This window comes from Lipotes vexillifer, unplaced genomic scaffold, assembly GCF_000442215.2.
Source record: "Lipotes vexillifer unplaced genomic scaffold, Lipotes_vexillifer_v1.1 scaffold995, whole genome shotgun sequence".
Classification (NCBI taxonomy): Eukaryota; Metazoa; Chordata; class Mammalia; order Artiodactyla; family Lipotidae; genus Lipotes; species Lipotes vexillifer.
In genome coordinates this window covers 538,001-558,907 of record NW_006785389.1, presented here as the reverse complement: position 1 = coordinate 558,907, position 20,907 = coordinate 538,001, and the positions used below count along the sequence as shown (strand labels likewise).

General features: G+C 48.7%; 1 protein-coding gene across 1 annotated transcript; it reads left to right on the top strand.

Moving 5' to 3' along the window:
* The first annotated feature begins 1,393 nt into the window (after positions 1–1,393).
* LOC103079598 (uncharacterized) lies at positions 1,394–12,178 on the top strand. Its single transcript, XM_007457463.1, has 6 exons — positions 1,394–1,463; positions 2,103–2,194; positions 6,284–6,389; positions 8,741–8,830; positions 10,801–10,892; positions 11,996–12,178. Exons 1-6 carry the CDS (start codon positions 1,394–1,396, stop codon positions 12,176–12,178), a joined length of 633 nt encoding a protein of 210 aa, XP_007457525.1.
* Positions 12,179–20,907: the final 8,729 nt, after the last annotated feature.

Genomic DNA, 20,907 nt, shown 5'->3' with positions numbered 1-20,907 from the left:
GTTTCCCTGGAGTGTGTCTGCAGATGTGTTTGTGTCATTATGCCCTGGTTTCCCCAGTGTTCATCTGAAAATGTGTGTCTCTAACAATTGTGTGTGTGTCTATCTGGCCGGGTGTTCCCGCCCTTTGACGCACCTTGTATTTGCACGATTATGTGTGAGAGTCTGTGATGGGTCTTATTCTTTAGAAAGGCTTAGAGGGAGAGGTTTGACTCTAAGTTACCAGACAGTGTGTTCTGAGTGTGTGTGTGTATTTAATCATATTTAATCGTGATGTTTAATAATTTATAGTCTTCCTTCATGGAGGGGAAAACTGGCAGCGCAAGAGGTTAAATAACCCCTGAATCGGGGCTTGCCAGGTAAAAAATACAGGATAGTTTCTTAAATTTGAACTTTAGACAAATAATAAATTACCTTTGGGTATAAGCATGTCCCAAATATTTCATGGGACTTGGCTACACTTAAACATAATTTAGAAAACTAAATAAAAAATGATTTTTATGTAGACATGGCCCATGCAGTGTTTGAACATACTTATACTAAAAAATGTTTTGTGTATCTGAAATTCAAATCTCAGTTTGCTGTGTATTTCTTGTAACCTTGTTGTTGTTAAATCTGGCGAGCTTGATCCTTGAGATCTCTCCGCTAGTGACTGGCAGGCTGGAACCCCCCAGTGCACCCTCCAGACACACTGGCCCAAGTCCCGCCGAGGGTAAAGCTGGAGTGGAGGCGGGGCCCCAGGACCCCACAGCTGAGCCTGCTGCTAGGCACCATTGCAGCAGTGCTGGCTTCTCCCCAGGGGCTGTGGTGAAGTGTCTGTGGACCGCCCACCTCGTCTTCACAGCAGTCCTGAGAGGCAGTCACTTGAGCATCCTGTACAAGAAGAGGCCCCCAAGGACAGGGAAGAGGGGTCCTGGTCTCAACCATTTGGTCAAGCTGCCTTGTAGCCTTAGGACCGGGCTGAAATACAGCACTAGGAATGCTGGCCATGAGTGTGCTTATTTAGTGCCTGCTGTATGTGCCAGACGCCAGAGGCCCAGTGCCTGCTGTATATGCCAGACACCAGAGGCCCTTTTGATATCCAGTTAACTGATATTCACTTTCTTAAAGGATCAGAAACCCCAGACCCATGATCTCTGCCCTTGCCCTTGCCAGGCACCATGGCAATCGCTCTCCCCACATCACACACTGGGTCTTGGAAGAACACTAGAGGGAGGCATTGCTAACACTCCCCTTGGATGTTGGGCACCTGGAGACTTGGGGAGGAGATAGAGCTGTCTGAGTCCACCTGACATCTGAGAGCGGTGCTGGGGTTCACACCCAGGCCATCTGGGTCCCCAGGCCAGGCACTGATTGCTCTGGTCTCCTGTCCATAGGGAGCACCTGTAGTGTCACGATGCTACCTCTCAGCACCATCGAGGGCCAGGCAACGGAGGAGGTGCAGACCAAGCCGCCGGAGAAGGGAGGTGAGACACACATGGGGTGGAAAACTGGGCAGTTGGGAGTGGGGAGGGTCTCCAGGGTAAGGCTGATGAGGAAGTGTTGACCCTGTGGACTGATCCCAACCCCAAATATCTCCCGCAGGCTCTTCCTGGGGAGGGGGTGCCTTGAAGGACACCCAGGATAGAACTCTCTGACATCACCTGATGTCAGTGCATCCTGTCACTGCCCTACTCAGAGCTGCAGGGATCTCCTGGGAACTGAATGAATTTGGGCTCCTTTTTGTGGCCTGGACACCCCTGTTGTCTTACCCCAGCCCCTTCACCCACTGGCATTCCCTGTCTGTTCCCTGTGGACCTTTGGGCTGCAATTTAATGCATGTCTGCAGGCACTGCTGTGCAACCCCCAACAAGTGTCCTAACTCCTCTGTGCTTTGGTTTCCTCTTCTCTAAAGTGGGATGATGAGAGTAGCCATCTCAGAGAGATATTATGAACAACCAAATAAGCTATGATGTGTAAAATACTTAAATGCATGCCTGGCACAAGGAAACTACTCCACACATATTAGCTCTTGCCAGTGGTTTCATAATGAAGATTTTATTATTATTGAGTTTCTCAAGCCTCAGAGGGCAAGATGGCCTCATGCCTCTTTCCTCCTCCCTCAGTCCTGCTTTCTGAGAACCCTGATGATCCACCAAAGAAGCCCATAAGAATGAAGGGAACAATGTTATTCAGAGTCCTGCCGTTCTGTCCTGTGGTAAGCCTGTTTCTTTCCTCCCTTTGACCAGACTCCTGAGTTCTGAGAGGTCCGGAACTTCCTTTCCCCAGCAGAGACACTTGGGTTGCTGTGTGCCCCTTGTCCCTCCCTCATCCCAGATGTGGCCCCATCCTGTGGGGGACAGTTTTCCTTGAAGATGCTGCCTGCTTTCCTGCCTTCTTTTCTTTCCTAATTCCTGCCTCTGCTCCAATGTCACCTCCTCCATGAAGCCTCCCTTGCTCACTTTTGCCCCATTTCTCTCTAACACCTGCCTTCCTGAATTTTTTTCAGAGTAATTATTGCTACCTGAGAGCATACCTGTATCTGTGTGTTCATCATCTGTGTTCCCTACTAGAGTGGTTCTTGGGGAGCAGCAACCTCCTATGTTGTTCAATGGCATATACCCCTGCCTAGAACAGATGTGACCAGCGTTAGGCACTGTATACACATGGGCTGATTAAGTGAGGGAATGAATTACGTAAGGGTCCCTCCTGCGTAGGCAGCTGTGGCTTTGTCCACCTGGACACCACTCCTCCTTCTGCTACTAACACCCTTGATTTTTCTTGGGGGACCACTTGTCTCCATGCCCTTCGGATGGATCTGATCCCATCCTCAGACCAGCTCCAGGTATGCCCCTGACCAATCAGAGCCAGCAATGCCAAGGTTCCCCGTGATTGTTCCAGGCTGGGCACGTGGCTCAACCTTGGCCAATGAAGCGTCTGCTCTGTCTCTGGGATTCTTAACAGGTGGGAGGGGAGTTTTTGGAGCGGCCCTGATGGGTAACCATGGGGGCCGGGGGGGGGAGAGGTCAGGGGAGGCACAGGGTGAGGATGCTCGCAAGAACATGTTTCCTATTAGCGCCTGCAGCAGTCCCAGGGAGGACTCTCTAGAAATCTTATTAGAAAAGAATGTAAGAGTCACAGATTTTGCAAAGCAGTACAAAGATCATCCAAATTCACCAATTGTTAATATTTTTCTGTTGGTATGTTTTCTCTTGTAAGTATAATATATATATTATATGTATATACTATGTTTTATATATATATATATATATGTATATATTCTTCAGTGTGTTATCACCTTAGAAATAGAATATTCTCTTATATAGTGTGGTTTTGAAGACCAGAGTCACACCCTGCCACATACTAATGTTTGTTGTTGTTGTCATATGTTGTTGTTTTTTACCTTTTCCCCCAATGAGATTCAGGGTAGCTATGATCTCTGGAATACCATCTAATTGATGCCGTGTCTTGCATCTGAGCAGGAATTCAGGTATAATTTTCTTCCCTCCAGCACAGTAACCACTAAGTGCATGAGGTTACTTCAATATCAATGAATCAATCTTAAAAAAAATTCAAAACACGGTTTCTCGGCCACTCAGGGCAGGTTTCAGTGGCCAAATGTGGCCAGTGGCTACCGTACTGGACACTGCAGATACAGAACATTACCATGGTCACAGAAGTTTCTGTCTCAGGACTGGGTTAAATATCTTATATTATCAGAATTATCACACAGAGTAGCCACCAGAAAGTGAGGATATGGGCTTGGTGAGAGCTTTTTTATTTTAAGGTTGTTATTTCAAATTTTGTACATAATCAAGGCTCAATGGCTATTTTTATATTACACTCTTTTCATTCTCAGGATCCATATCTTCATAAAGTATTTCTTTTTTAAAAGAAAAACAACAAAGTGTATCTATTCACATTTCTGCCCAAACTGCCCTTTTACCAGAGAGCAGCTTATCTTCATCTACTGCAGGAGCTGGCACAGAAAATTCTCTAGGTCAGGAGTGGGCAGACTGGCCATCCAGCCACAGCCTGTAGTGTAAATAAAGGCTCATTAGCACAGCCACGTCCATCCTTAGGTAGAGTCTGGGCTGCTTTCCTGCAAAGTCCAGTAGCTGTGACACAGACCTGATGGTGCACAAAGGCTAAACTATTCGCCATGACATCCTTGACAGCAAAGGTGACTGATCTTGCTTTGAACAGATACCAGACTGAAATCAATATGGGTGGAAGTGTGAGGAAAGTTAGAAGAGGGAAAACAGAGTGCTGTGACTGTGACGCACAGTGTAAAAGACATTTTGTGTTTGGGTCCAGCACACATGTGCTTCTATGTGTGTGGCGTGTGTTTCTTCATATTCCAGTAAGAAGTTTAAGAAACACTACTTACCCTTATTACCTGAACAACTGATTCTCTTCCACCTAAAACGTGCCATTGGCGACCTTTTATATCGGTTTCTCTAACCAATGAGGATGAGGGGGTCCGCGACCTCCCCCAATAGTGAAATTGAGGGGAACACTCAGATACTTGTGCTGGTGTCAGAGACTCTTTTAACCACCTGACTAGTGTTTGGGGTTTGGTGGGGGGGCGGTGTGCGTGACGCTGAGCGACTCAGCCCTGTACATTCCTCGGAGTTCGTCCACAGATTCCCTGGACATCTTCGGAGCCAGCGCTACGCGGGCGCCAAGGACAAGCGCTGAGCAAGCCCGCCCGCTCCTGCCCAGCGGCCCAGACAGAAGCCGGGTCCGGAGGTCAGTCCCGCGGCTGCAGCTCTGAAGGGGCTGCGCCATCAGGGCGGGGGCGCAGCGCGGGGCGGCGGGATGGCGCCGCGGGGTCTCCGCGGGGAGGGCGGCGCACCCAGGGAGAATGCGCGGGTGCGTTCGCGGCAATGGGGTGCAGGAGCTGCTGCCTAGGAGCCCCTGAGACCCGATGGTGCGCGCGGTGAGGCCCCATGAGGAACCCGCGTCTCCCCTGAGGGAGGTCAGGATGCTCAGACCCTTCTGAGCCGCAGGGCGACTCCAGGTCCGAGGATTTCTCTGGCCGCTGGGAGGAGGGAAGAGTGGAGGGGACAGAGGAGGCTGGGGTGTCAGTAGTAGGGGTGGCGGGGACTCCGTCCAGGACAGGTGGAGGAGGAGCCCGGGTCCTGGTCCTGAGGTTTTAGGGTGTAGGACGGGCAGACGGGAGACTCTGTAGTTGGATGGAGGAGGCGGGAAGAATAGATTTGCTCTGCACACCACAGAGGGTCAGTTGGGTATCAGGGGGTCAGGTAACGAATTCGCTTAATGGAACATAGGAAAATGATTTGGGGGAGAGTACAGAGGGTAGTTTAGGGGGTCGGGAGGGCCGGGGAGTCCCTGCAGATTGGTTGGGGGTTCACTAAGGACGCGTAAGAAGGTTAGCAGATGAAAAGGGCGCTTGGAAAAATCGTTTTGAGTCTCCAGTGCTTCTGTGCGCCTGCGTGCTGCGGGTGGGGGCCGGGGGTGTGCTGGGGGCGTTTATCTTAGAGTGGCGGCCTCTGCGGATGGGCCCTGGGTGAGAATAAGCGTGGGCCCTGGGTGTAGGCAGAGGGGAATTATGTTGGAGAGGGTGATGTGTAATTTCAGCCTGTGGGTCTGCGTTTATGGGGAGCTGGCACAGAAAATTCTCTAGGTCAGGAGTGGGCAGACTGGCCATCCAGCCACAGCCTGTAGTGGAAATAAAGGCTCATTAGCACAGCCACGTCCATCCTTAGGTAGAGTCTGGGCTGCTTTCCTGCAAAGTCCAGTAGCTGTGACACAGCCTGTATGGTCCAGATAGGGTAAACTATTCGCCATGACATCCTTGACAACAAAGGTTACTGATCTTGCTTTGAATAGATGCCAGACTGAAATCAATACGGGTGAAAGTGTGAGAATGTTTAGAAAAAGGAGGGAAACTCTTGAACTACTGTGAGTGGTATACAGTATATAAAAGATATTTTGTGTTTGGGTCCAGTGTACCTGCTACATACATGTCTTTCTAGGTGTGTGCGGCATATCCTCATATTCAAATAAGAAGTTTAGAAACAGTACTTACCCTTATTACCTGCATAAATGATTCTCATTCTGTTAAAACCTGCCCATGGCGACCTCCTTAACTGGTTCCTCTAACGAATGAGGCCCCCGACCCTCCCCCCTAAAACTAAAATCGCAGCCAACACTCAGATACCTGTGCTGGTGTCAGAGACTCTTTTAACCACCTGACTTCTGTTTGGGGCCGGGGATGGGGGAGTGCTTTGCGTGACGCTGAGCCACTCAGCTCTGTTCATTCCTGCGAGTTTGTCCACAGATTCCCTGGACATCTTCGGAGCCAGCGCTACCCGGGCGCCAAGGACAAGCGCTGAGCAAGCCCGCCCGCTCCTGCCCAGCGGCCCAGACAGAACCCGGGTCCGGAGGTCAGTCCCGAGGCCGCAGCCCTAAAGGGTTTGCGCCATCCGGGCGGGGGCGCAGCGCGGGCCGGGGTCGGGGGGAGGGGAGAGGGGGCGGCCGGATGGCGCTGCGGGGTCCCTGGAGGGAGGGCCGGGCCGCCTGGCCAGGATGCGCCGGTGCGTTCGGGGCAACAGGGCTCAGGAGCGGCTGCCTAGGAGCCCCTGAGACCCGATGGTGCCCGCGGTGGGGCCCCTTGAGGAACCCGCGCCTCCCCTGAGGGCGGTCGGGATGCTCAGGTCCTCGTGAGCCGCGGGGCGACTCCAGGTCCGAGGATTTCTCTGGCCGCTGGGAGGAGGGAAGAGTGGAGGGGACAGAGGAGGCTGGGGTGTCAGTAGTAGGGGTGGCGGGGACTCCGTCCAGGACAGGTGGAGGAGGAGCCCGGGTCCTGGTCCTGAGGTTTTAGGGTGTAGGACGGGCAGACGGGAGACTCTGTAGTTGGATGGAGGAGGCGGGAAGAATAGATTTGCTCTGCACACCACAGAGGGTCAGTTGGGTATCAGGGGGTCAGGTAACGAATTCGCTTAATGGAACATAGGAAAATGATTTGGGGGAGAGTACAGAGGGTAGTTTAGGGGGTCGGGAGGGCCGGGGAGTCCCTGCAGATTGGTTGGGGGTTCACTAAGGACGCGTAAGAAGGTTAGCAGATGAAAAGGGCGCTTGGAAAAATCGTTTTGAGTCTCCAGTGCTTCTGTGCGCCTGCGTGCTGCGGGTGGGGGCCGGGGGTGTGCTGGGGGCGTTTATCTTAGAGTGGCGGCCTCTGCGGATGGGCCCTGGGTGAGAATAAGCGTGGGCCCTGGGTGTAGGCAGAGGGGAATTATGTTGGAGAGGGTGATGTGTAATTTCAGCCTGTGGGTCTGCGTTTATGGGTGGCTAGAGGGTGTGTGTGTGTGTCCGCGCGCGCGCGCGTACGTCCAGGACTTTATGTGAGGAGGGCGGGCGTTCAGTACTAACTAGCAGGCCTGCCCACCTGAGCGGCGGGGGTCTCAGAGTTTCCCTGGAGTGTGTCTGCAGGTGTGCTTGTGTCATCATGCCCTGGTTTCCTCAGTTTTCATCTGAAAATGTGTGTCTCCAACAATTGTGTGTATGTCTATCTGGCTGGGTGTTCCCACAAATTGATGCATCTTGTATTTGCATGATTAAGAGTGAGAGTCTGTGACTGCATCTTACACTTCTTACAAAGGTTTACAGGAAGAGGTGCTGACTCTGATTTTCCAGATAGTGTGTTGTCAGTGTGTGTGTGTGTATTTAATCATATTTAATCCTCACGTTTAATAATTAATTTTACTCATTTTTCTGGAGAGGAAAGCTGACAGCACAAGAGGTTAAAGAACCTCTGAAATGGGGCTTGCCAGGTAAAATACAGGATGCTTACTTAAATTTGAATTTCAGACAAATAATGAATTACCTTTGGGTATAATTATGTCCCAAATATTTCATGGGACTTTGGTATTCTTAAACATAACTTTGTATATTAAATAAATGATTTTTATGTAGGCATTTACCATGTGGTGATTGGGACCTATCATGCTAAAATATGATTTGCCTATCTCAAATTCAAATCTCAGTTTTCTGTGTATTTGTTATAATATTGTTGTTAAATCTGGCAAACTTGATACTTGAGATCTCTCAGCTAGTGACTGGCAGGCTGGAATCCCCCCAGTGCACCCTCCATACAAACTGGCTGAAGTTCTGCCCAGGGTAAAGCTGGGGTGGAGGCGGGGTCCCAGGACCCCACAGCTGAGCCTGCTGTTAGACACCCTTGCTGCAGTGCTGGCCCCTCTCCAGGGGCTGTGGTGAGGGGTCTGTGGACTGGCTCCTTCATCTTCACAGCAGTCCTGAGAGGCAGTCACTTAAGCATCCTGTACCAGAATGGGGTCCCCGAGGTCAGGGAAATGATGTCCTGGTCTGAATCACTTGGTTAAGCTGCCTTATAGCCTTAGGACAGCCCTGAAATACAGCACTGGGAATGCTGACCATGAGGTGCACTTATTGAGTGCCTGCTGTACGCCAGACTCCAGAGGCCCTTTTGATACCCAGTTAACTGACCTTCACCTATGATTCCCAGCACTCTGTGTCATAATATTTCTTCTTTTCCTTAAAGGGGCACCATGGCAATCGCTCTCCCCAAATCACACACTGGGCCTTGGAAGCCACTCTAGGAGGCAGGCATTGCCAACACTCCCCTTGGATGTTGGGGACCTGGGAGGGGATGGAGCTGTCTGAGTCCATCCAACACCTGAGAGCAGTGCTGGGATTCACACCTGGGCCATCTGGGTCCGCAGCCCAGGCATTGACTGCTGTGGTCTCCTGTCCATAGGGAGCACCTGTGGTGTCACGATGCTACCTCTCAGCACCATCGAGGGCCAGGCAACGGAGGAGGTGCAGACCAAGCCGCCAGAGAAAGGAGGTGAGACACACATGGGGTGGAAAACTGTGCGCAGGTGGCAGTGGGCAGGGTCTCCAGGGCACGGCTGATGAGGAAAGGTTGACCCTGAAGACTGATCCCAACCCCAAATATCTCCTAGTTGCTCTTCCTGGGAAGGGAGGGCCCTGAGCGGCACCCAGGATGGAACCTCCCTGACATCCCCTCGTCAGTGGGTCCTGTCTCTCCCTTGCTCAGAGTCTTCAGGGGTGTCTCTTGGGAGCTGGAATCAACTGGGGCTCAATTTTGTGGCCCAGATACCTGCCTGGACTGGCCCTGCATCCAGTTGCCAAGTCAGGAATTGCAGGGTCATTCAGGTGGAAGATGAAAGAGGCCTGACCCAAGGAGTTGGCAGAGAGGGTTGGCAGGAGTGGGGTGATTCCTGTGAAGCCTGTGGATCCTGCTGGTAGCTTGGACACATGAGTGAGGGATGCTGGGTCTGTTGTGATGCTTCCTTTCTGAAACATCTTACTTTGCAATCATTTTATATTCACAAGAAGTTGCCATAATAGTACATAGAAGTTCCATGGACACTTCATCCCATTTCCCCCAGTATCTTTATTTTATATGATGACACTACAACATCAAAACTAGTCCATAGATATTGGCACAATCCATGTGTGTTTTTACTTGTATTTCATCACGTCTATAGCTGTGTGTAACCATCATACAAAACAAGATACAGGCCACTGTTTTAGCTACCTACTCCCTTACCAGAGGTAGCTACTTTCCAGTTTCTTGTCCAATCTTCCAGAATGTTCTATGCTCGCTCATACAGACAAGGATGTGTATGCATCTGTTACTATGTATTTATGTCTGATGTACTGTGTGTACTGTATATGCCACTGCCAGTTCCTATTTTGCCTTGTTTCATTTAATCCTGATCTGGCACTTGATATCTTCCAGTCACAGTCCCAATGCTTTCCAAGCATCCAATCACTCATGCTTCACAACTCTGTGAGGTAAGGACAGTGATTGCCCCATTTTGAAGATGAGAAATCTGAGGGGTGACAAGGATGAATGATTAGCTCATGCTGGAATTTGAAGCATTTGGCCTCGGGGTCTTTGACATTAAGCCCTGTGTCCCCTGTCCATCTTGGGGACTCTTCCCCACAAGATGACAAGTTTGTGTTCCAGCTGCCTGGCATTCCATGGTCTGTCTGTACTGTACTGTAGTTTATTTAACCTGGTTCCTGCAGGTGGCCATTCGGGTTATTCCCAGTCTTTGAGGATGACAATAAATGCAAGTAGAAATAAGATTATAATTGGGTCATATTGCACACAGGGGAGTATACCCAGGACAATATGTTTAAAAGGGGGAATGGCTGCATCAAAGGAGGATGTGCATTTGTAATTTGGTGAGTTTGACTGAATGGTCCTCCGTGGAGAGGCGGATTTCCATTCCCAGCAGGAGAGTAGGAGTTTCTAAGAAAATATCTGGATTTGTTGGTAGCTTTAAAATATCAGGAGATTTCACTCTAAATCAAGACATCGGTCTTCTGTGGGGAAACTAGACAATTTTCTGGAGGGGCATCCCCACATGCAGCTGCATATCCGTTGTCCCTTCCTCCTGGACACGGGCTCCCCAGGGTGCCACCATCTCCAGAGCCTACTGTTGTCTTACCCCAGCCCATTCACTCACTGACATTCCCTCTCTGTTCCCTGTGGGCCTTCAGGATGCAATTTAATGCATGTCTGCAGGTGCTGCTGTGCAAACTCCAGCAAGTGTCCTAACCTCTGTGCCTTGCTTTCCTCATCTCTATAGTGGGATGATGAGAGTAGCCATCTCAATTTAGCTATGATGTGTAAAATACTTAAATGCGTACCTGGCACATAGCAAGTACTCAACACATGTTAGTTCTTGTCAATGGTTTCATGATGAAGATATTATTATTATTGAATTTCTCAAGCCTCAGAGGGCAAGGTGGCCTCATGCCTGTTTCCTCCTCTCTCAGCCCTGCTTCCTGAGAACACTGGTGAGCCGCGGACGAAGTCCACTGGAATGAAGGGAAGACTGTCATTCAAAGTCCTGCCATTCTGTCCCATGGTAAGCCTGCTTGTTTCCTCCCTTTGGTCAGAGGCTCCTGGGTTCTGAGAGGTCAAGTACTTCCACCACCCTCTCTGCCCAGCCAGGTGCCCCTTGTCCCCCCAAGGATGTGGCCCCATCCTGTGACGGATGGTTTACCTTGAAGATGCTGCCCTCTTTCCTGCTTCCTTCTCTTTCTTAATTCCTGCCTCTGCTCCAATGTCACCTCCTCCATGAAGCCTCCCTCGCTCACTTTTGCCCCACCCCCTGGCCTTGCTGAATATTTGTCAGATAATTATTGCTACCCGAGAGCGTACCTTGTATTCGTTTGTTCATTCCGAAGGGGTAGGAACCTGCTCTGTTGTTCAATGACATATACCCCCTGGCTAGATCAGATATAACCAGTGGTAGGCACTGTACACATGTGGGCTGATTAAATGAAGGAATGAATTAGGGAACGGTCCCTGCTGAGGCAGGCAGCTGTGGCTTTGTCCACCTGGATACCATTCCTCGTTCTTTTGCCAAAACACTTGATTTTTGGGTGGACCATCTGCCTCCATGCACTTTGGATGTGTCTGATCCCATCCTCAGACCAGCTCCAGCTATGCCCCTGACCAATCAGAGCCGGCAACGCCAGGGTTCCCTGTGATTGGTTCCGGGCTGGGCACGTGACTCAACCTTAGCCAATGAGGAGCCTGCTCCGTCTCTGAGATTCTTAACAGGTGGGAGGGGAGTTTGGAGAGCCCTGATTGGGAATCAGGGGGGCCGCGGGTAGAGGTCAGGTGAGGCACAGGGGCAGTATGCTCACAAGAACACCTTTCCTGTTAGTGCCTGCAACAGTCCCAGGGAGGACTTTTGAAGAGGTTTTCTTATTAGGAAATAGTGTGAGAATCAAACACTTTATAAAAACAGTACAAGGGTCATCCAAATCCACCGATTGTTAACACATTTTCTATTTGCATGTTTTCTCTAATATGAATATATATATAATATGATGTTGATGGTGCTCAACATCCTGCAATGTACAGGATGCCCCCCTTCCCCAAAAGACTGATCTGACCCCAAAATGTCATTAGTGAGACACTAACGTTTTGTTCTTTCTCCTCTGTTCGCTTTCCTTCCAGCCAAGTGTTTGCTTCACTTATTACTTGGAACCAGATGACCCTGACTCTGATTCCCAATTTCCTCCTGAACCTTTGAAACCTGACCCAAATTGCACCTTTGTTCCTCTGCCTGTGTTAGAGTTTCATGAAATCAAGGTGTGTGAATGTCCCCTGTGCTGTCTCAGCTTTGTCACTGCTTCCTAATACCTGAGCTCCCTCTGCTTCCTGCTCTTGACTCAGCACCCTGGAATCATGCATGCTGGGCTACTGTGATGTAAAGTCCCCAAATACAGCTGCTTAAATAAACCAAACTTGATGTCTCTCTCATGATTGTGGTCTGTGTGTAAAACTCCCAGGTCCGGGGTGTTGCATCCCCGTGGAGTTGGGCAGCCAAGGTCCTTTGACCTTGGTGCTCTGTGCCACGTGGCCAGAGAGGGCTCACCCCCCATATCCCATCCACATTGTGGCTCAGGGGAAGGGGAGGAGGATGAGGGAAGGGGAAGACACACTTTAGTCCTTCAGAGGGCACCTCCTACAAGATGCCCAGATCACTTTTCCTTAAACCTCATTGGCCAGAACATAGTCACATGACCACATCTAGCTGCAAGAGATGCTGGGAAGTGCAGTCCTTAGCTGGGCAATCCTGTGTCACCTTCTAGCTTCTATTATTACAGCAAAGGAGAATGGCTATTGTGTCCACCACTGACCAGGTCTGTTATGTTAATTTAGCCCCGGCACCAGGCTGTGATGAATACATGAGTGAATGAGTGTGTTCTTCAGTTCTGTCTCTCTCTCCCGTTGACTAGGACCTCCTCCATCTTTACACAAATATTTAGAATGATGAACATTTCTTGAGCACTGACCATGTCGTAAGCACTGAGCTAATGTCTTTACACATTTTGATCCACTTAATTCTCACAACCATATGGCTGGTTCTGTTATTATCCATCTTTCCAAGAGAAGAGAACAGAGGCACAGAGAGTCCATGTCACTTGCTTCAGGTCACACAGATCATAAGTAGCCAAGTCAAGATTCAAACCCAGAAAGTCTATGCCAACAACTCCAGAGTCTATGCCAACAACCACAAAGTCGAAGTTGTCGACTGAAGTAAAAATGCACAACATGAGAGGGGTGGATTTCAATTTTACTTGGGGACTTACTGAGGATTAGAACCAGGAGACAGCCTCTCAGAGAGCTCTGAGGAACTGTTCCAAAAGGTAGGTAGGAGGTCAGTTTCTGTGTGATTTTGGAGAGGGGGTCCATGCAATCAAGCACACATCTCAGCACAAGGTTCCTGTTGGTCATGAAGAACAGACATCTCAGTCAATGATTTTAGTGCTTTTCTAAGTATGGGAAGATGCAAGAATCTTGGTTCACAATATTTTCTCCTGAAAATATCTAATTATCTGAGGGCCATTTCTGCCACTTTTCCCAGGGCATAGAATGCCGCACCCAGATCTTCACTCTGAATTCCTTTCAGGGTGAATTGTAGGTAGGACTGGAGAGTGGGGAGCATCCTTTAGTTGGTAAATTTTAGAAGCAACAGCCACAAGGGGTCATGGAGGTGGCTCTGCTGAGGTTTCTGGGCTCCTCCAGATGCCTGGTGGACACTGGTCCTCAGCTCACCTAGGCTGGCTTCTCTTGGGGGACTGGGGAGACCTGGCCCTGCTCTAGGTACCTTTCATCCTCCAGCAGGCTTGCCTAGGCATGTTCATCCCCACGCAGTGTTCAGGGCACAAGAGAGAAACCAATAACAGTTTCTCAAGCATTTCAAACTTCTCCTTGAGTCACATTTTGCCAGGATCCCATTGGCCAAAGCAATTTTCATGGCCAAGCACAGATCCAGAACAGGAGGGCGCTGCACACTTAAATGTCAAATGGTATGGACATGGGGCAGGGTGGAAAACTCTGGCCATTTTTGCAATCTACCACAATGCAATTCTGAACACATTCCCAACTTCCAGTGGATTTCCATGTCCTCTCCTGGGCTGCGTGGGGGACCAGTCCCTCGGTGAACAAGGATGCTGTCTGGCGGTACAGGAACCGGTGATCTTCAAGGACGTGGCCATGTCCTTCACCCACGTCCTGCTGGAGCTGGTTCAGAAGGACCTGTACAAGGACGTGTTACTTGACACCTGTGGGAACCTGAGCTCCCTGTGTAAGGATGGCCTCCCCCAGTTCAGACAGGGCTCACCAGAGCTTGGTGGTCTGGTGATTCCAAAAGGCTATAAAGTTTCCAGAAGACACAGATGAGCTCCAGCCCAGGTCTGGCCTCTAGCATTGGGGTTTTGATGGTGTTGGCTCTGCTCCTGGTCTCAAGACAGCTTCCAGGAGCCCCAGGAGCACCAGTGTTCTAATTCACTTGCAACAGGAATGGTAGACTATTTTGGTGCTTGTATTCCCCCCAGGAGTCTGACCTGATCTGATTGGACCTGGCTTCATCACATGACCACAGCTAACCAATTACAGTGGCCAGAGAGATAAGGTAAGAGCTGATTGGCTGATGTACGCAATGGGGTGGGCTCTGCTGCCTGGGAACTACTTGGATCTCCATCCTTAGAAATTTGAGCTGGTGGGGTGGAAGGTGTGGGTAGGTCAAGGTGGATGTGGAGGCTGGGGAGGGAGTTTCCCCACGTTCTCTCTGGAGGTCCTTTTTGTAATCACACGGTTGGTCTTCTTTCTATGCAAACATTTGGTCTGGGTTGCATGGTGGGAGGCATCTCACTCTTCTTTCCTTCTTTGGAGCAGGGCATCAGGTTTTCAAACCAAAGTTCACCACCAGGTTGGAGCAAGGAGATGATCCTGGTGTCAGGGACAGAGATGTCCCTGGAGCCCCTTAGCGAGGTGATGTGGAATCAACGTGAGACACACCTCCACATGGGAGCAGGAGAGATAACCCTGCAATCTCCATGGGAAATCCTCCCTATACGCCCCTGGGGAGGTGGGACTAGTCTGCAGGACAAGTTTCCTTCCAGAATGGCTTTTCCATTCCTCCAGCCCGAGAGATTCTTCCACTCTCACGTTCTCATCCCCACCCTTCTTCTGTGTCCTGCATCCTCTGTATCAGACTCCTTGGGTGGCAAGTGACAGAAACCCTGACTCAGGGCCTTGGCACTGGCTGTTTCCTCCATCTGCAGGGCCTCTCCTCCAGGGTTTTTCTGCTGCTGCTTCAGCCAGCATCTTTTAATTTTCCTCCTTGTATGCATGTATTGGTGCCTTCATAGTTTACAAGATATTTATGGCAGTTCTTTCATGCTGGCTGGTTTTAAGACTATCACCAGTTTACAGCCCTCTGTTACTTAGGAAGGCATCCACCCATTTCTGAGCAGTAAAATTATCACCTATCAGCTTCTTCACCTCAAGAATATAGGAGAATATATAGAGAGTTTTCTCGTTCAGATAATACACACATTTCTTAAGAATCCCAAATAGTAACAAGGTGTATTCATTATAAAAACAAACAAACAAACAACCTCTTTCTCACTCCAGCTTCTACTTCTGAAGTTCTAATTTTGTTGATATTTATAACCTATCCAGCTTGAGATATTTCTATAAATTAAAGTTTTGTTTTCCAAAACAAGATTCCAGTGGTACAAGTACACATCCATCAGAATGACTAGAGGAAAAATATGAGAGTTGGTGAGGCTGTGGAACCCCTGGAACTCTCATGCATTGCTGTGGAAGGGTAAATTGGTGCAGCTCTTCAGAAGAGAAAACTAGTGGCTGGCATCTAGGAGAATTGCACATATACATGCTCCGATCCGAATGACTCCACAGCGTGGCTGGGGGTCACTGTGTGTCTGATGATTCTGCAGCCCCCTACCCCGCCCCCCTCCCCATGACCCGGGCATCCAGGCTGTTGTGTCTCTGCTGCGCAGAAGCATAACCTGCGGCTCTTCCCTGTCAACTCGCACTTCCCTTCTCCTGGAAGACCTGGTCCAGGACAGGGTCCAGGTGGGGCGAGGGGGAGGGGCGCTGTGGGGAGGATGGCTATTTGAGGCCCAGCTGGAATGCCCAGAAACAGAGACAGTGAGGCAGGGACGCTGGGGTCAAAGAGGAGGTGCAGGACCAGGATTTCCAAACCCTAGTAACGTTAAGTTTTAGCCAGCATGACAACTTTGTATACTTTGTTTCAGGCACTGTTTCAGTCACTCGACCTGAGTATCAATGTGGACAGGGGAGGGGCAGTGGTCGTGAGGGGCTCCTTTCGCGCCTTTGTCCTGCGCTGTCCCCGGGCACGTTTCCTGGACCCCCTGCAGGATGCCTGGGACCAGCACTGAGCTAGCCCGCCCCGCCCCTGTTCCCCGGGAAGCCCGAGCCAAGTCACAACCCGTTCGGGAGGTCAGTCCTGCCGCTGCAGCTCTGAAGGGTCTGCGTGTGCTCGGGGCTGGAGGGCTGATGGGGGTCGGGGCAGCAGTAGGATTGCGCTGAGAGGCTGCAGAGGGAAGGGGAGGAGGCTCCCTGAGAGCGCGCGCCAAGTGTGTTCAGGGTCTGGGGGGCTCGAGGGGCGCTGCCTAGGAACCCGGGACCCGTGTGGTGGGCGCGCCAGGTAGTCACGTTGAGGACCAGGGAGTCACCCCAGGACGGCCAGCAGTTCTTGGTCCAGCTGAGCGCACAGGCGACTCTGATTCCCATGGATTCCTCCTGCCACCTAGAGGAGAGAAGACGGGAGGGACAAGACAGGACGCTGGGTCCAGCAGGGAGGGGACAACGGGGGCTCTGTCTTCCTGACTGGTGGGGAGCACGGGTCCAGGGAGTATGGGGACAGCGACAGGGACAGTGATGCAGGGAATCTGAAGCCCCGGAGAGGAGGTGAAGGAAGCCATCTCCTTATACTCACCCCCTAATAACAATAAAATTGTAACCAACCCATAAATTGCCTGTACAGGTCTCATACACTATTTCAATCACTTGACATGTGATGTGGTTCAGGATACCCTACGCCTAAATGTGGCACCTGGCATATTGAAGCTGAAGGGGTTTGAGAAAACAGCCAAAGCAGGAAATTCACTCTCACTTCTCCTTTCCCCTTCTTCCCTGAAACAGGTCATAAATCCCTCATGGGAGACGTGCCCTCCCTACACCAGGAGGAAAGAAGCATCCTTATCTCCAAAGAAAAAGGAACGCTTCCAAAAAGAATCCTAACACACAGGCCTTGCTAAGTTTCCACCAGGTTATTACACTTACCTCCTATTCCTTAATCTATTATATTCTTCCACAACTGTCCACGCCCTATCAAACCTAGCAAAAAATACTCAGGTCTATTTCTTTGGGTCTTCATTTCCTTAGGAAGGCTCTTGTGTCATGTAAAAGTTATATTAAAACAACTTGTAAGCTTTTCTCCTGTTAATCGTCTTTGTTAGTTAACTTTTAGAACCACCCAGGGACCATAAGAGGGTACAGGAAAAAATTTTCCTCCACTACACATGTATTTAATCATATTTGATTCTTATATTTAATAAGTTACTGTCCTTTCATTCTGGAGGGACAACTGAGGCTCAGAAAATTTAAATGACCTCTGAGTTGTAGATTTCCAGATAAGGAGGGCACTTTTGGGGAACCCCCCCACCAGGAGTTTGTGTGTTCCGACTTTGTGAGACTAGGCTTGACTCTGCAAGAGTCTGCACGTGTGTACCTAGAAAGTCATCGCCAAATCTCAGGTCATAGGTTTTTCTCTTATGTTTTCTTCCAGGAGTTTTCAAGTTTTGGTTTTACATTTAGGTGTGTGATCCATTTTGAGTTAATTTTTGTGATGGGTATAAGGTCTGTGTCAAGAAATATTAACCATTATGTCATCATCATCATCATTACCATGAACATCATTATGCATAAAATAATTATTGCACATGTTTCAGTATGCTTTCCCCGCATATCTTGAGCCCCTGCCCAATAAATGTTCTTTAGTTAAAGGCAAATGGCTCCTAAACACAGGAAAACATGTTATACCTTGCTCATGAAAAAGAAACATAAACTAGAACTGCCTTGAATTTCTCAACCTTGGTTTTGGAAAATTTGAAAAAGCATCATATAACACTGAGAATGCAGGTTTGCTCACACAGGCTGGTGGGGGTCTAAGCTGCAACAGTGTCTATGGAACGCAATTTAGAAATCTCTATCAAAATGACACATACATGTGCACTTTGCCTCAGCAATTCCACTCCAGGGGATTTATCTTCCTAGCAGATTTACACAACGCGGAATCGCTGAAGGTCAACGTTATGCACTGAATACTGGTAGCAAAGGGCTGAAAACAACTCAACCACCCAGTAGTCAGGAATGGGCTAAATAAATCAAGTCACAACTATACAACAGAATCCAAACAGCTGTTCAGAAACAGTGGGCAAATTCTCTTTGTACTGATATGAAAAGCTCTCCGAGGTATACTGGTAAGTAAAAAATGAAGGCACAGAATAGGTGCAAAGTCTCCCACCTTTTGTATAAAAAAGGGAGGAAATAAGACCATGAGTATTTTTGAAAACATAAAAATATATGTATTATTTTTGGACAAATATATAATTATATGTAATAGTGAATCTATGTATCATAACGATAGGTGTGTTATACATTACTTAAGTACACATTTTATGTTACAGTATATATCATATTGTGCAAGTGTCATACATTGTATTATATCTTTACATTTTAAATTTATTTATAAGATATATATCATATTTATATTTTTTAATATTTTATATTTTAAAATATATTTATTTGTATTACAGATATATATGTACAGAATATATATTATAGTATAGATACACATTTATAATATATATCAATGATAACCAGATGTATCTGTGTGTATAACGCACAAATACATATATATCTACTTATATATACATAAAGAAATTGTGGAAGGACAATGAAAACATTCATGCTTTCATAATTATTCAATATAATTATTCATAAATATTTAAATAATTGCACTGGTTACCTGGGTGTATGTGGTTTATGGCATTAAAAATTTGGTGGGTGAACACCACACACAAAAATAAACTCAAAATGGATTAAAGACCTAAATGTAAGGCCAGACACTATAAAACTCTTAGAGGAAAGCATAGGCAGAATACTCTATGACATAAATCACAGCAAGATCCTTTTTGACCCACCTAGAGAAATGGAAATAAAAACAAAAATAAACAAATGGGACCTAATGAAACTTAAAAGCTTTTGCACAGCAAAGGAAACTATAAACAAGACGAAAAGACAACCCTCAGTATGGGAGAAAATATTTGCAAATGAAGCAACTGACAAAGGATTAATCTCCAAAATTTACAAGCAGTTCATGCAGCTCAATATCAAAACTATAAACAACTCAATCCAAAAATGGGCAGAAGACCTAAACAGACATTTCTCCAAAGAAGATATACAGATTGCCAACAAACACATGAAAGAATGCTCAACATCTCTAATTATTAGAGAAATGCAAATCAAAACTACAATGAGCTATCACCTCACACCGGTCAGAATGGCCATCATCAAAAAATCTACAAACAATAAATGCTGGAGAGGGTGTGGAGAAAAGGGAACCCTCTTGCACTGTTGGTGGGAATGTAAATTGATACAGCCACTATGGAGAACAGTATGGAGGTTCCTTAAAAAACTAAAAATAGAACTACCATACGACCCAGCAATCCCACTACTGGGCATATACCCTGAGAAAACCATAATTCAAAGAGAGTCATGTACCACAATGTTCATTGAAGCTCTATTTACAACAGCCAGGACATGGAAGCAACCTAAGTGTCCATCGACAGATGAATGGATAAAGAAGATGTGGCACATATATACAATGGACTATTACTCAGCCATAAAAAGAAACGAAACTGAGTTATTTGCAGTGAGGTGGATGGACCTAGGGTCTGTCCTGCAGAGTGAAGTAAGTTAGAAAGAGAAAAACAAGTACCATATGCTAACACATATATATTGAATCTAAAAAAAAAAAAATGGTTCTAAAGAACCTAGGGGCAGGACAGGAATAAAGATGCAGACATAGAGAATGGACTTGAGGACACGGGGAGGGAGAAGTGTAAGCTGGGATGAAGTGAGAGAGTGGCACGGACTTACATACACTACCAAATGTAAAAGAGATAGCTACTGGGAAGCAGCCACATAGTACGGGGAGATCAGCTCGGTGCTTTGTGACCACCTAGAGGGCTGGGATAGGGAGGGTGGGAGGGAGATGCAAGAGGGAGAAGATATGGGGATATATGTATATGCATAGCTGATTCACTATGTTATACAGCAGAAACTAACACACCATTGTAAAGCAATTATACTCCAGTAAAGATGTTAAAAAAAATTGGTGGGTGGCACACACACACACACACACACACACACACACACACACACAAACGGTGATCGGACTTTCCACTGCATACTGTTTATTTAATTTAAAAAATTTAAACCATGTGTCAACTATTGAAAAAATTACTAAAGCATTTACAGGAAGCAGGTCTTCGGTCCCCTCCAATCCAGCCTGGTTCTTGCGTGCCCCCCAGCGGAGCCGGCCGGAAGTGGCCTGCGTTTCCCGCGCGGCCCTCCGGCCGCCCCACAAGGCGCACGCGCAGACCGCACACAGCGCATGCGCCGCGGGTTTGGGCGCCAAAGTCCGAGGTCGAGCGTTTCAGTCAGGCGGTGGCGGCGGCGGCGTCGGGCTAGCAAGGTGAGCGCGCGGTGTCCCGGGCCGGACACTGCGGGAGGCACATGGCGGCGCGGAGCGGGCTCACGGGCAGTGGAGGCGCGGGCCTACCTGAGGCGACGCTGGGGCGGCCGGGCCCCTTCACTGGGAAGTCGACGAGAAAGGAGGCGCTAAGCAGCGGCCCTGAGGGGAAGAGGCGGGAGGCCGCGCGGGCGGTGGTTGGCTCTGAGGAGGACGCGGAGGCCTCCCTGCTCCTCACGCCTCGGCCTCCTGCCCACGCCCTCCTCGGCCG